At 42.8% G+C, this 17097-nt stretch overlaps 1 protein-coding gene across 1 annotated transcript; it reads right to left on the reverse strand.

Moving 5' to 3' along the window:
* Nucleotides 1–2789: 2789 nt before the first annotated feature.
* On the reverse strand, nt 2790–16701 carry dipk1b (divergent protein kinase domain 1B). The gene is made up of 5 exons (XM_076284820.1): nt 15939–16701; nt 14529–14663; nt 9203–9310; nt 8241–8417; nt 2790–5608 (listed from the first exon to the last, which is right to left on the reverse strand). Exons 1-5 carry the CDS (start codon nt 16002–16004, stop codon nt 4796–4798), a joined length of 1299 nt encoding a protein of 432 aa, XP_076140935.1. The 5' UTR covers nt 16005–16701; the 3' UTR covers nt 2790–4795.
* Between the last annotated feature and the right edge of the window lie 396 nt (nt 16702–17097).

Below are 17097 nucleotides of genomic sequence, written 5' to 3' on the forward strand. Positions count from 1 at the left end.
CTATTTTACAGATTGTTGCAACAGTAGGCCTGTATCATTGATGTGGCACAAAGTATTGCAATATTTGTTTATGATTTCATTTTGTTACATACTTCTGCTCTGTTAATATTGATTTTGAAGTGCATATTATGGTGCAAGACCTTATGTCGCAGAGGAAACTAGAATGGAAGTCCAAGTCAAGTACAATTTTACCATGCCAAGATAGCTGCTGAGACTCCCAGTATACAAAATGTGATATATGGTAGAAATAAATCTCTCAATGTATTGTAGAATTGAATCGCAATAGCTGTATGGTAAGACAAAGAAATGCAATAGACTTGTTAACACTAGAACTGGCAAGAATATAAAAACTAACTAGGCATACTAGAACTACCAAGGTGGTCATTTTGACCATTGGAATTTAAACTCAAAATTTAAGAAAAAAAATTAGCAGTCAAAATGACCCGTCACTGCCTTTCTAGTGTTAAGTTTGCCTAAAAAAGCTCCCATCCTTGCCCATATAAGACCTGGGTCAATGCTTTTTTCCCCCTATGAGAATAACATGGGGATTTTGAATAATTGCGCCTGTCAAACTCTCGCGATGATGAAGAAGTCTGAAATGCTTGTTTGATGTTGAAGTGTGATGTTTTGCCCTACACACTTTTGCCATCTGACGTTGAGTGGGTTTTGTGACCGGCGATACCTTAAAGTGCGTATGTCAGGTTATGTCAGTGATTTTTCTTGAAAAAACAACTTTAAATGCAATAGAACAATATTTACAGTTATTTTTATAACTGAATTTATGAACATTCCAGACACAGTGATGACCTCATAAGAGGGAGTCCAGCAAAGTTGAGCATAGGGGAGAATGGGTTTTAACTGCATTTTCTTTTACACTGATAAGGCCAAAAAAAATTTCTATGACATACCAGTGGTTCATAAGCATGAGCCTGACTGGCAGGGACAAAGTAAAGACGAATAGGCTACAAATGGCCATCAAATCATCAGTGAGAAATTGATTAGGGGTGTGAGTAGGATCAGATCACTATTAGTATGTATCATGGCTTAGAAATGGCAGTTGTGTCATTTGCCATAACATAGGCTTTCATATACAACAAGTTAAGTAGAATCAGTAAGCAAATTAATAGTCTGTCGATAGCTAACATTAGTTGATAAGCAGATGTATATATATGAAGAGCAAATGTGTGGTAGCACATATACACTGATGGTATTATAGTCAGGTCTCTAAAGAACAGCATATGCCCATGGTTGGCTGAACACAGACTAATGAGTTGCTTACTGATTCTACTTAGTTTAGGCTATATAATGGTCTATATGTGGTGGCAAGTGACACAACTGGCATTTTCAAGCATTGCTACTTACCCATATCCTCTTCATCACATTTTAAGATCAATAATGGTTGCCAGTAAAGAAAAAAGGTATCAGGATATTTTTATGTCAGGCAGGTAGTAGACTAGCATGATATACTGGAATGAAGTCATGTTTTTGGCCTCATCAGTGTAAAAAAAACCTACTTTATGATCCCTTATCCCATGTGTTTTTTTTTCCAACTTTGCTGGACTCCCTCTTATGAGGTCATCATTGTGTCTGGAATGTTTCCTGGAATGTTGATAAATTCAGTTATAAAAATAACTGTAAATATTGTTCTATTGTATTTAAAGTTGATTTTTCAAGAAAAATCACTACTGACTACTATCTTGCTTCATGTCCCTTCATTTGTCAAAAATGTTTTTTAACCTGACATACGCACTTTAAGACAGCAAACTGATTTTTTTTCTAGCTAACCAAAGCTAACTTGCAGTGCAACTTAGTATTTTATAATCACCTCTGTAGCAATATTGCAGCCCTTTGTCTGTGACCAGATCAATTGTCTTAGGGATGTATGCTGAGATATACACACAACACTGGGTGTTTAAGAACCATGGTGGGAATTATCTTTTTGGAGGTGGAAATTTATTTTAGAGCCCCTGTTACATTCCCCTCCCGATATGCATTAAGTTCCCTTGCAATAATTTTTGCATCCCCCTCGCAAAGTCAAAAGTAATGTGTGTTAGGCATTCCACCTTGTCCTTCTCAAACCTGTAAATGAATTGGTTTGTTTTTGGCCTAGTCATACAAGAAGGGAAGCGTGTAGTGATTGTCGATTCAACTCTAGTACAGTGTAGGTCAACTTCATTCACACATTGGAGCCTATAATTATCACCAGAAACCTGTTTTTCACATTGTGTGTGAATGGGGCTCTGTTGAATGGGAAAGTTATGTTCACAAGATTTGGCACCATCTTCTACTGGCTCACAAGAATCACAGCCCTATCACCTGTTTATGTTTCTTGTGAGAAGATTTTTATTACACACCCAAATCTTCAATAAATATTTGAAGTTGTGGATGGTGGAACACTTGTATTCTTGAAGGGTGCTATGATAAGTAACCATCCCCTTGAAACCCTATAAGTGGACTTGTGTGACATACTGTACATACACACATGTAGACATGCTTACAGAAAGAGATTGTGGGGAAGAAAGGAGAGAAGTTTAAGTGGAAAGCAACCGTGATTTTCCATTCAAGGTTTCCACAGTAAATAATTGATTATTCTGGTCTGATGGCAGCCAGTCCATGGCTAATTCACTTGATTTATCTCCAAATCTTACGGCCTCAATTAATGTGCTGAACAGCTATGTCATTATTAATAAGGATCACAGGTCAGGTAACCCCTCATATCTTTGATCAATAACGAAAAATGCATACATACAAAGTGTGTTTAACCCAAAAACATTTTATTATAAGGAAAATGAGTAATATGCAGTGGTAGTTCAGATTACTTTTAATCAATCTTTTAGTTATGAAAAGAATATCAATAAACCATCTGCTTAATGTACCTTTAAGTCTGAATGTCCGGGTCTGTGGAATACACCATACAGCACAATGCTCAATGCAGTATGGCACTAGCACACTACAGCATGAACCTCACAGCATCTCTCTCACACTCACACACACAGACAGCAACTAGTGACAGCTACATCAAATACAACCCCCTCCACATTAATTGACACCCCTGGTAAAGTTTAATAAAAACAGGTATAACATAATTTGGTGATTTATCTTAATCTCACAGTGGAAACAATAAGGAATATCCAGATTTAAACACAAAAAATTGCTTAATGAACACAAAAATTAAGAGCCATCTCTGAACCCCAGGGCTTGACAGGAGAACACACAAGTGAGGAGCTAGGAATCTGGCCGATCTGAAAGGATTTTGTAGAGAAGATTCTCAAATCTCTTGCTTTGTATTCTCCAACTTTATGGACTGTCACAGGTTACGTGCTGTTTAATTGGAAAAGGGAAGATATAAAATGCATGTGTTTTTGTTAATGTGTTTCTTAATGAGATGTTATTGTTTCTCAGGATACATTTGCTTCCCTTCAAGATTGGATTTCCTTGATTTTATTGTGAGACCAAGACAAATGACCAAAAGATGATTTTTCTGTTACCTCCTTTTACTCAACTTTAGTAGAGATTACAATACATGTGGAGGGCACTGTATGTACACAATTCACCAAATAATTTGTTCATTGCTCATAAAAACAAAACTCCAGCGGCAAACACAACTGTAAATGACAATCTACCTTTCATCCACAAACATCTGATCAGGTCTCTCCCTCTCTCTCTCTATCATACACCCACTCACACACATTCCAAGCTTCTTTCCCAGTGAATCATTAAAAAAAAAAAACATAGCCATCACTGGTTCAACAAGCACACACAGGTGTTAAAATGGTAGTCTCCCTGGCAGAATCAAGCAGCAAGAGTCTTTGAGTCTCAATAAATAGCCTATCCGTCTTGTGGATACACATGTGAGATGCATAATACAAGGTTGAGGGTCCACTCATGACGTTAGCGGATGGAGCGACATTTAGAAACTAAAGTGCCTGAGGGTCACTGCACAGGACTGTAACAGAGGTATTATCTTCCATATCCCAGGGTTTCATTCGCTCTTGCACTCTCACTCTCTCTCTCTCTGTCACTTACACACGCACACACACAAACACACACAGTGCAATATTCCATAATGGAGAATTTGTTTAGTGCTGGACAGTGTAGTAATGAGTGACTGACTGCTTCAGTATGCCTCTCGTACGTACTTAGTGAAATTCTCTTCCCAATATCATATATCGGCTCAGAAGGGCACTAGCCCCTAGTCTACCAAACTACAGTATTGTGAATCAAGGTGTAGTGCACAAATTCAAAACAATCATCTTCCATTCAAGAGTCAGGAGTCATTTCCCATTGCTCCAAGGGTTTACAAATGGTCTTCGGGTGGCATAATGAGGACTGCACTGTGTGTCCCAAGTTGAGACCCGTAGTGGTGCCTTCTCTGTTCTTAGGTTGAGTGGTAGCGGGCAGGGAGATGCAGGTGAATGTAGGAGTGCAGGGATGAGAGTTGAGCAGTGTCTGTACAAGGGTACAAAACAGCGTCTAGTTAAGTCCAGTCCAGTCCAGCATTGCTCCCTTTCCTGTAGTAGCCTACGCACAGTGGTGCTATTTTAACCTTTGCTTCATTTTGCACATTCTCCTTTTCCAGCAGTCGCTCCCAGATTTATTTTTTTACTTTCACTCCTGCATGCTCCATCTCCAAGATGGGTGTCCCTCTCTGAGACACCCATCTCTCTTCAACTCTCATCTCTGCACCACTCTCCCTTCTGTCTTTTCTTTCCTCCTTCCATCTCTGCGTTCTCCCTCTTTCCTCCTCTCTCCCTCTCTTTCTCTCTCTCTCTCTCTCCCTCTCTCTCGTCTGAGATCAGGAGTACTTGGTGTTGGAGATCTTCTTCCAGAGCAGTGTCTTGAGGTTGTTGAGCACCAGCGAGTGGTGCACCTCCATCTGGCTGGCCAGGCCGCTGAGGGTGACGCAGGTGCGCAGCTGCTTGTCCAGGTCGGCGTGGAGGTCAGCGGGGGCGCCGAAGAGCAGGAAGCCCTGGAGCAGCGCGCACACCTTGGCCAGGTTGGGCTGCACCACCTCCGTGTTGCACTGGCGCGCCAGGCGGTCGCAGGTGGCCGTGCAGTCGCGGCCGTACGTGCAGTCGGCGTTGGTCTGGCACGGGCGCCCGCGGAGGTGGCCCCTCACGGCCGCCTCACTGGCCACGCCGCGCAGGTCGGCCATCTTGCAGTCGTACTGCTGGCTGTAGCCCACGCGTGCTGGGCCCGAGTCGCACATGAGGAAGCTGCCGTAGGCGCCGTGGAAGGCGTCCTCCACGAACTCCAGCAGGCCGATGCTGATGCGCGCGCGCCGCGGCCAGGCAGGGGCCAGCCAGCGGTTGAGCGCCACGCCGACCGCCTCCGGGACCACGGGCTGCAGGGCGGGTGGCACCTCCAGCCGCCAGAGGGCGCCGTGGGCCACGCGCTCCGTCACGTAGAGGTGGCCACAGAAGCCGAGCAGGCGCGGTGTGTGCTCGCGGCCGGCCAGCGCTAGCAGCACTAGCAGCTCGGGCACCTGAAGCAGCGCCCACACCGACTTCGCCTCGGCCAGAGACACCTTGCCGTCCTGGTTGACGTCAGCCAGTGTGACCACCCGTGCTACCAGTGTACTAAGTGATGCTTGCTCTCCCAGACTATCCTGTGGTGGAACATGTGTAAAAAGTAAGACAGATATGGTTAAACGAAGAACAGAAGCTTAAAACAGTTCATTAGACAACATATTTTTGCAGTTATAAATGTCCAAATGTATAGCATAGATACATTAGATAAAGCTGTCTGATTAAATAGTGCAAGTATAAAATATAATAGCCATTTCAAAAGTTTCAAAATGTTTTTCCAAATATCATTCATAGCTTGAAGGAATACGACAGCCAGTCTGACACTCTTAGCTTAGCTTAGCATAATTCACTAGAAGTGGTACACCAGTTAGCCTATAGCAGAGCCCGTTTATGGAGAGCCGGTTCACTCCCTATTAACTCCATTGTACCTGCAAACTGTTGCAGTTCTGCTAGGGGCGATCACGAATAAGTGCAAAAACAATGGGGGTCTATTAGGGGTGTAACGGTACACAGAAGTCACGGTTCGGTTCATACCTCGGTTCGGACATCACGGTTCGGTACGAGTTCGGTACAATGGAGGGAAAAGCAAAACAAAAACGCAGAAAGCATTTTTTTTGTACATGTCTCAGGCTGTACCACCTAGATACAGTCTCTTCCCTGAGCTATCTGCAACAGCCTGAAGTGTGTAAGATGTAGGCTAAACAGTACAATAGGTACCCAGACTCCATCTGTAACTTGTAAACAAAATAAGACAATCAGCTATAAAACTGAAAATAGGCCTACAGCATCTCTTATTTCTGAAAGTGCAAATTACATAGAAAAATTATTTTTAAAAATCCACTTAAGCAAGACCTTCAACATCTGTGTTTAGTTGTATATGGAAAGGTCTACAATTTGCCTCAATATTTTTTTTATTGTGTGTAAAGTAATAATCTAGCCTACTAACTGTGAAAATATCACACTATTTTGCATTTTAAAAAAAAAACGAAATTGCTCCTTTCATTTCATAAACAGACTACAACTAGAAGTCACGTGACTTTTCCCTTTGACGTTAACTCACCGTAGCATGGTTTGTTTATTAGCCTGGTTAGCGTTGTCACTTTATTTTACTGTCTATGCACTTAACACTACCAGCTCCTCATGTGAGAAGTTACAAGTTACCCCAACATAAAGGTAATTACCACGCGATTTACATAGCTTTCTGTCATTACGAAATCATTTAATTTAAGCCATAGGTTTTGGCCCTATTTGTATGTGTATCCAAAGGCTGCTGAAGCGCAGGGGAAGTTTTTTCCCCTCGTTTCAGTGATTGGTAGCCTACATCATCTGGGTGATGGCTTCGAATATGTGTAGCATTTTTTCCACTCACATACCCAACAACTGCTGAACAACGCCGATACACAGTTTCATCTTATCCACCACTCTTTCGCCTGTACTAACGTTACTGTAACTGAAGCTCAAAGATCAAAAATCTGAAATAGACCAGCGGATCCTCTAACTCTTGTGGGTCTAACCTTAGTGCTGCTAATGACTGATGGACTCGACCGACGACCTGACAAAAAAAAACATAGGCGCCAATCAGAGCTTCAGAGCTAAGGCGAGGCTACAGATTAGCGTTAGGTGTCGCTAAAGAACTCCCGTAACTCTCGCTACTTTAACAGTAATTGCGCATGACATTAATTAATCCGCACACGAGTTTTATGTATTTTTATACCGTGTATTCTCCGTGTAAATTCATGCACCGAACCGTGACGCCCGTACCGTTTCGGTTCAATACGAATACATGAACCGTTACACCCCTAGGGTCTATGGAGCTAGACGGATACATTTGTCTCTTTCAGCTAGTTGTCGTTGAGAAATCGAAGATTTGATTGTGGAGAAACACAATCAAGCAAGCTCAATATGGATTATAGGTCCAAAGTTGAAGTAAGTTTAAGTACTTACGTCCTTACGATTTCTTACAGGTTGGGTCGTTGTTGCCCACAACACACTAGCTTTCTGCTAATGAATGTCGTCATTGACGCATTTCAAAGGCTTTTTAGAACAAATAAGTGACTCAAAAAACATAATACTCCTGCGGTGTGTTTTCTCCTGCGGTGAATTTTCTCTGCCCCCTCTTTCGAATGCAACATTCAAATTTCTAGACAAAACATTATATCCCAAGAAAAGTGGATTTTGAAGGGTACAGCTCCATAGACCTCCATTCATTCTGCACTTATTCGTGAGCGCCCTCACGTGGAACCAGAACAGGAACTGCAAACAGTTCAGAAACCGGACGTTTCCCGAGAGTGGCGGTTCTCCCCTTATTAGACATTCTCTGCCTATAGCTAAAAGTGAGCTGTAACTCACTTCAAGTGAATTATGCTTAGCTAGGCTAATAGTGTCTGACTAATTTCTCCAAAAAAAAAACCTGTCATGAAGAGAGTTCAGTCTAATTGTACAACTTTCTACGGTAAATATATTTTTAGTATTTTTTCCATTACATATTTGTAATTTTTCTTAACAAAAATAGAACTGAGTACAAATGAATCAGCACTCCTCGGTCAGGCACTGAGGCCACTGTAATCTTTTTTGACTCTCATGTGACTAAAGGTGAAAAAAAAAAATGGTAAAGTTATTTTCAAATATAACACATGGCTTCTCAGTAAGAAAAAGAGGGCAGGACAGGTTGAAGAGCAAGCCAGACATGTTAGAGAGGAAGGACGGACAGACCTTGAGGAAAGAGTGCAGCATCTCTCTGAACTCGTCCATGGAGGTGCCCCGGGCCGGCTTGTCAAAGAGGCTGCTCTCCGGCCGCAAGGCAGAGCCCGGGACGCCCTCACCACCGGCTGCCTCCTCAATGCCGCACTTTATAACCACTGCCTTCTCCTTCCACATCCCATTGTATACCTGTAAATATCATCAGAAACTGTAAGCACTCAACTAGTTTTCAATTAACATGTTTTTGTTTGTTTGTGTTACATGTTTGTTTATGTCTTAAGCTTATTTTTACATTTTAGGTGGGATAGATTCAGGGTTCAGAGGGAAAAGTGACTCCCTATTTCAAGCTGAGAGAGTTGCATTGTTTGTTATTCCTAGTTCATTCCTTGTAGAGCCTGGTTAAAGCTGACATGGAAAATATTTTTTACCTCGTTGCTTTGTTAAATAAGACGAGTTTGGTCCATGAGCACAAAACTACCATGAACCACAAACACTTTAGTTTCCTCCTTAATATTTGAATCTCTTGACTTTGAAATGACCATTATGACTGCTGGTCTTTCTCTTTTTTAATGGTCTGCTTTGCATGAACTGATATTTCTCTCAGGATATGCAAATCTAGTTGTAAATGAAACCCTGGTCTTGATTTTTTTAATCATTAATTGGTTGGGACAAGCACCTGCTGTGCTGCAAGTGGAGTACGGGCGATTAAAGGGACACATCTGAGTATCACTGCAGGATGAGGGTGAAGGGTGAAGGCCTTTTGTATGTGTTTTTCTGGTAGTGTGTAGTAGATATGCATTGCTGCAAACCAGTGGTTCCCAAATGCTTCATGGCATCTACTATGACATCTACTGTACATTTGAAAATGTTTCTACATTTCATTAATCAGATAAATGTTTAATAATTCAATGACAGAGAGCAAAGCAAAGAGAGAGAGAGTGTGTGTGTGTGTGTGTGTATGTGTTTTTCTGTACCTGATGTGTTGATGACGTGGACAGACATCTCTGCAGGTTGAGGGTTCTCTCCTCACACAGAGCCTTACATGCTGAGCCAGCAATAATTCCTCTACGGTAGTGGTCACACTAGAGACAAGAGAGACAGGTCAGAGGGTTGTGTGTGTGTGTGTGTGTGTGTGTGTGAGTGAGAGAGAGAGAGAGAGAGAGAGAGAGAAAACACAACTTCATTGGCTGCTTAATCTCACCATTGACATGACATGTCTTTGCCTACTTAGATGCTTACTCACTTATAGGGTTGTAAAGTGGCGGAAAATTTACGGTAAATTTCCTGACACTTTCCATGGGAAGTTTACTAGCGTGCTAAGCTAACCATCAGCACTGTCTATTGTTTCCGGTCTGTTTTGTTTTTACTAGCGGCTTATGATCACGGCTGATTGCTGTGTGCATGTGATTGACCTATGTGCAGGGTAGAAATTCAACTGAATTTGCATTAAATCAGGTTATTTTAATTAATATTATGCTGCGAGATGTTTTTTTTTTTTTTAAAGAAGCCCTATGCAACAATTTTAGCAAAAAATGACCTAAATTATGCAGGTTGAGAGTAGTTCTGATGGTTCTACAACACTTTTTGGGTAGTTTGGTGGGTGCTTCGTCTCCCCCTAGTGGTTTTCCGCGGAAAAAAACGAATATGCAACTTTCTGGTCCCGTCCCGAACAAATCCGGATGTGACTCAGTGGAAGTATCCAATCGCGTCTCGAAAATGTAGTCAGATTGTAGTTTCTAAGAAGACTGCAAAACGGTCTCCAACTTGGCTTTGTTGCTGTTGAAATTGTAAGTAGCCTACCCTTGGGTAACCTTCGTTTTTGTAATGTGGTTTGATAGTCTCTTGAACAATGTGTTTGCTCGACTGTTTTATTGTGAGCCCTGTATGTGTTTAGCTTGGTTTCTTGATGGCTAGCTCGCTAGCTAGTGGGGGTTTAGCGTAGCAGTCACACCAAAGCTGCAGGGGGAGCTATGTCGTGAAACATGCGAGCCCAAATCAGGCGAAAACCCAATAACAGCAAAGGAATAACCAGACCTGCATAGGGCTTCTTTAACTACATTTAAGTTCCATGTTATAGACTAACTTTCAATATTACAAATTTCTAGTTTATTCCCTACCCTGGAAACTCCAGAGTTCTCGCAAGAGCACAATTTGAATTGTCTCTGCGAGACACTCTGGCAATGAGTAATGATGTACATTACTTTTGCCACTTGTACCGTGGAGAGCAAGTCACATCGGTGTATCTGATATAGGCGGGTCAGAGGCGAGCTAAACAGATGACAGTCGTAGTGTTATCCAATTGCATCGAAGACCGGAAAAAGTTGGTCGTATAGTGTATCCAATTGCGTGCAGTGAGATTTTCAAATGCACGCTTAGTGCCGCCCCTCAAGTTGGGCCATTACATTATTCGTGGCCAGACCCTTAATCTTTCTAGATAACCAGGGTCTGGAATCTCCAATCTCTGGAATCTGTTTATTCCCATATATTCCCGTTAATTCCCATGGAAAGTTGCAAACTTTGAAAATTCCTGGAATTTTTTTAACCCTCCTCACTTAATATGCAATGACTCTCTCTCTCTTTCTGGTGAGGTCTAGTGCACTTTCACACTCTTGCACACGATCACATGCCCAAACATTTCACACCAGCTCGCAACCACTTGGATTGACACACATACACATTCTACCTCTCCCAATTCTCTCATGTGCAAACTGGAATTTACTCACTGAATGTCTAACTCATCTCACACACCCATAGACCCCGTTTACACGAGCATGTGTATTTTTATAAACGAAGACATTTCCCTACGTTTGAGCCTTTCATTTAGACGCAAACGGAGAATTCGCCCCGTAAAACGGTTATCCAAAAAAACTCCGGCCAAAGTGATTTTTTTGGAAAACTTCGTTTATGCGTTTGGTTGTAAACTGTGGTAAACTGAGTTTTGGGCAGCCAACGTCACAGTATGCAACAGAAGTACACCAAATGTGCGACCAATGTTTACATTTACATGTTCTCACGTGCGACTATTCAGGGTTCTGATTGGTTAATGTGAGCTTGAGCTTATCGTTAGACTGCCACTGTGGTTTGGCGTGCTCATGACAGCATGTATGTACACGGGTTCGTGTAAACACATTTTTAAAAAAAACGGTCTCGTGTAAATGCAGTTTTATTTGCAAACGTAGATGGCCAGATATTCGTTTAGGAAAATACCCTGCTTCGTGTAAACGTAGTCTTAATCACTGATAGGCCAAAGCAGAGCACTCACACGACTGGGCAAGTGTAACTTTGACCTGTCCAGCTGTCCCAAAGGGACTTGGCCAGGAGTGTTTCTAGCTCTTTGTGTGTGTGTGTGTGTGTGTGTGTGTGTGTGTGTGTGTGTGTGTGTGTGTGTGTGTGTGTGTGTGTGTGTGTTTTGTACGTCCTGCAAGACAGTGGCCCTCTGCTTCGTCTTGGTAGGAGAGAGGGACCCCAAAGTCCTACAACACTAGTGTCATCTTTGCCATGGCACCACAGTGAGCTGACCAATTAAAAGACATCTAAACTGCAGAAAGAAGTACTCAAATGTTCACTTGACCCTAACCTAACGGTTTCTCTCTCTTTCTCTCCTGCTCTGTAAGTTCATAACTTGTAAACTCAATCCTTTACCACACAATGCATAAGAGGTGGATGATCAGACCAATGCATTCTCTCTCTCGCTCTCTCTCTTTGGCTTGCTGCTCTGGACAGAAACATATTGGACCTTGTCATTTAGTCTGTGTAGGCATGTGTCCAAAGACACAAATTAAATTAAAGATTTCCTGTTGCCCAAGGCTTATGTTCTGTGACAAACACCAGTCTGAACAGACAAAAAAGTGACGGCCATCAAATCTTTCATTCTGCTTTATTTTCAATCCTTTCGTTATTTTCTAGGATGTTCCGTGCTCATGACACTGCTCCCAACACTGCTATTCTATTAGTTGACATGGCAACGGCACTCACCAAGCCGAGGCTTTTAGCCAAGCAGCCTTGTCAAGTTACCAGACCTTTTTTTTGCAAACAACATAACCAATATCTTTTTCCATGCTTGTCATGACGTCTTGATAACTCCATTCTGACATCTAGATCCCTACAACATTAGAGGTTGTCACTTTTTTTCTCAGCAAGAAAATGCCCTCGACTTCCAAGCACAGAGAGGAGTTTACTCCACAGTAGAGCAACAGTGCATGCAATTGTTCTGCTCCACTGGCCACATTAGTGGAACTAACATTTTCATCTCATTTAGGTCTTGTATTAACCACCAAGGTCGATTTTACTTAGAAACTCACTATGAAAAGGTCAGGATTATTACAGCAGAATGCGGATTCCCCAGCCAGCTCTTACTGAGCACGGGCTTTTCTGAATACAGACCCTCAGAGCTCTTGGATTTGTTTACAATGCAGCACTTCTGCACTGGTCCGTGTAGGTCATGCTAAGCACTGCATTATGTAGGTCTTTTTCGGTTCAGTGGAGTCCCCAAAGCGCTTTACAGCTTAGGCCGGTCATTCACCTCCTTTTGGTAGGCAGCTTATTGAACATGGGGGCTTGTTCATAGGGACCTACATACAGTATGATGTAGAGTCTCTAAACTGCAGCAAGAAATATCTGACCTTAGAATGGCTTCTCCACTTCCTAAAACCTTGTTGACACTCACATCAACTCTATTCTCAGTTCAGAACATAAAAGTTCTTCTATTCACCCTCATACCAATACATTTTTTTTTTCTTGGACGGGAAACGGAATAAGGTGGCAGAACGGTAACGGTAAAGGCCTTTGGGCAAAGTATTAGCAACACTGATTCTGATGGTCATCGAAATGATCGTTAAAAGCTTCTTTGGCGTTGATTATGGAAACCTTCCTGGAAAGGGAAGTATACCACTCGAAACAGAAAGTTTGCAGGTAAATACCTAACCCTAGTTTAGAGTGCCGCTCACAAAAAGTCAAGCTTTTGCATGGTGCCCTTTTATGCTATTTTAGTGTTACAGATGCATGTCACATGTGTGAATATTTTTATTTATTTTATTAGTTCATCTTGCTGTGCTTTTCCTTTGCGTGCTGTGTCATGATCCACGCATGCTTTTGTGTGCTGTGCCTTACCCCTCCCCAGTGCTCCCAATGTTTGTCTGATAATGAGGGATAATGGACCCATTAACTTTCCGCCAATCCTGGTGAGTTGGCTGATTACACCAGATTTGGGACAGGTGTATGCAGGGGAATGTTTTTCTACTTTATCCCCAGACCAGAGATGCACAAGGACCCTGGGCGGTGGCAGTGGCGAGGACCCCGGGTGACTGTGTTGTCCATACGTTGATCATTTGTCTGGGCACGAGACTTAGTAAAGAGGCTACGGACGAAAGGCCGTGATCAGGGTCCCCGGCTGCTGAACTAGAGGGTTGAGCGCTCACCACGTCTCCGGGTCACAGACTTGGTCTGTGCCCGGCTTAAGTTAAGTGACTGTCGGCTCTATTTGCATCAGATGCATTCCTTCCGCTGCCGAGCTCTTTTCTGTCTTACAGTGCCTGCGTGGCTGGAGTCATTGAGACTGCCCGACAGAGGACGAGTCACCTGGAAGGACGGCACCCCTGCCCGTTTTGCTTGCCGTCTGCCTGCCTGACTCTGTTGCAGTGATCGCTACTGCCACGCTACGCTTGTTGCCGGTGGGTGCCTGGGCTTTGGCCACTAGTTTACCTACAGTGTAGCTGCTAACCGCGATTAACCTTCTAACCGGCTGGTTTGGAAGTGCGTCCGTCGCCCCGCTGCTTCGTGCTTCTCTGTGCTGGGTATTGGTATTGACTATTTTGGAATTCTTCTGTGACTGCAACTGAGATGAATTATGAAATGCCGATTACGGATATGACATTATTTTCATATTACTGCTGGCTATTTAAAAAATAACTTATTTAATAAAACTAAAGTAAGATTATTATCCCTTGTCTTGGAGACATTCGTCTGCCCACCATATTCCCTGTTTATTATGAAATGTTTTGCCTGGTCACAGGCAACCTGTGACACATGCACTATTACTTGTTAATGTGTGGCGATGAGTAGAGTGGGCATTTTACAAGCTCACTCCTTTTCAAGTCCAAGGAATACAAATGATAAAATACAGACCTCCACTAGCACTAGTGTAAGAAGTATATGATGACAAAATAGAAGAACCCCTTTAACTCCTTTTAGTTGTCATGACACAAAGACAACTACGCTTTTACTTTCAGATTTGCATGCTGACGTTTGCATGTATTGTCAGACTATGTATGTGTACTATGCAAGAGCTTGTAGTTTACTTACGATGACCATGTGGCAGACGTGTCCCCTGCACAGCTCGGAGTAGGACGAGTACTGCATGTAGAGGACCCAGCTGGCCAGCAGGATACCCACCCACACCAGCAGCAAATACTTCACTTTCACAGCTGGCATACGAGACTATAACATAGTCACAGAGGGGGTGGGGATACAAAGAGGTGGTGGTGAAGGGGACCGGGAAAACACAATTAGGGAGAGAGGTGGAGAAATAAGAGGAAGGGGCAAAGGGGATAAACTCGGTGTTAATTGCTGACATTCTTCTATAAACAAACACCATAACGTAGAAAAAGACTCAGCCCCTCATTATACACCTCTCAAATATATCCTCATAAGTGTTCTCAACTACAGACGCCATCATTGTGTAGGAGCTGACATATCACAAAATATCAATATCAGGTACAGCCAGTGTATACTTAAGTATTACTGTAAGCATCATGTTACTGTGGTAGCTGCTGGAGGTGGAGCTAGTTGTACAAGCCTAGGCAACTGTTTTGTATACAGGGACACCAGATAAATCTCCGAGGTCATGAGAAGATTAATGGAAGAGGGGCTAGGAACAGAGTTTAGTGATGCATGCTATTTGATCATTTGTTGAAATATAAACATGTGAGATGTTTAGAGGGAAAAAGTTTGTATTTGGGGAGCTGTTAACAACTCATCATGGACATCTGGGCAATGACACGTTTCGTATGACATCAAAGCCAAGGTCGGAACCCATTGGTTTAGTCTTTAACAGTGTGCTGGATTTCTATTTGTCATCCAGTGTGTAAAATATTCATTTTAACAAGTAACTAGCTATCAAATAAAATTTAGCCTTGTTGAAGTACAATGTACCTCTGTGGTGCAGTGGAGTGGACATAAACTATCATTATGAAAACATGAAGGACCATGGAAAGCTGAATTGCTTTATTGTGGTCTATGTGACAAGAATCCTACTTACCTACCACAAGGCACAATCCACCAACCAGCAGAGCAGGTCACCAAGTAACAAAGCATTTCAGTAAAGCAAGTAGCCTACCTACAAATTGGACTACTGAAGTGCAGTAGCCTACTTGAGTAAATGTAGGTCTACTTCCACCACTGCACAGTTAAATAGGACCATGGAAAGCTGAATTACTTTGCTGGGGTCTATGTGACAAGAATATGTAATACATAGGCCTCAGCAGGGCACAGTCCACCAACCAGGAGAGCATGTCACCAAGTAACAAGACATTTCAGCTGAACCTCTCCCACAACAGCGATATTGCTACCACTCTTGTCTTTTCTCACTGACACGCACGTGATATGATGGTGGCTTGGTGTAGCTATTTTTATACTTCTGCAAAAAGAGGAGCATTATCCTACATCTTCACCACATTTCCGACTCTCGTCTATGTGCGTGTGTCGTAGCCATACCTGCAAGCCTTTCGATAAAGGGCAGAATAGCACCAGGTGCAGAAGCCTTCGCAAACTCCGCGGCATCGTTGCTGGTCCGCCGAACACTCGACGCCCGCGGTGGAGACACGAAAATCGTATAGTTCCAATTCACCGCCCAGTTACATTCTCACGAAAGGGTATTAAATCATTGAACATCCGCCCACTCGTTCGCTGATGTCAAACATAATATACAAAGCAGATCCATCGTCCAAAACTTGCATGCGGCAGAAATGGCATGAAAATGGATAAGGCAAAACATTTTTTTTAAAAATGACAGATCAGTCCACCATTCGAACCGGGCTTTAGCCTATGCCGTGTCAACAAGCCTGCATCAAGTGTCGAGACGAAAACATATGTTTCATAATTATTAGTTTAACACCACTCGCATCGTTTTAGCAATTCCATCCAGTGTCCTTGGTAGAAGGGAGAGGAAATCTCGACAGAAAGGCATCCCATTCCATGAATCAGACAGGAAAGACGAGCTGGAAGTGAATGCGGTCTATCGTTGCGTTCATGCTAGCCTAGAACTAGACACCCGCTATGGCTATGGCGTCGGTTTCAGCGAGGTTAAATCAGGCTCGTCGTGACAGATGTCAGGAGGGATAGTGCAGATGTTACCGGTCGTTTTTACTGTCAGAACCGATTTTTTAGAGGGTAAAAGCCCCGTCAGCCGTTGTCGTATTGTCGGCCAATCCTTCTGTGAAGGCTTCTGGTGTGCTTCAGCGTTGCCGGAGCGCTGCTAGGCGACTTAAAGGGGAGTGTGTTGTGGGGTACAGCAACGGAGTCGCAGTTGAAGCGGTTTTTCTTGCGCCGACAGAAATGCAATTTTTTATCGTCAATTGCAAGTAGTCTACAATTTCATAGCGTTGTCCACTGTGTTGAATGAATTCTAACAATAACACTGTGTAAATTTGCGAGAAAACATTCATTCAACAAATATTCTCATGCCACCTTGTCCTTTCTCCCAAAATTATCCCTGTCTGAAAAGTGGAGTGTAACAGCTGGAATAAGCTGGATATCTGATTTTAGTGGTCTTCACATGGTCCAGTATGGGGTGTTTGTTTGCACATCACTTCCTACCAATTTTGAACAACTAAAATGGTAGATCTAAGGTGTGTAGGCCTATGAAATAGACAGC

The sequence above is a fragment of the Alosa pseudoharengus genome, unplaced genomic scaffold (genome assembly GCF_046254945.1).
Source record: "Alosa pseudoharengus isolate Yale_2024_CS ecotype anadromous, Long Island Sound unplaced genomic scaffold, YU_APseudo_1.1 YU_APseudo_1.1_scf_14, whole genome shotgun sequence".
Classification (NCBI taxonomy): domain Eukaryota; kingdom Metazoa; phylum Chordata; class Actinopteri; order Clupeiformes; family Clupeidae; genus Alosa; species Alosa pseudoharengus.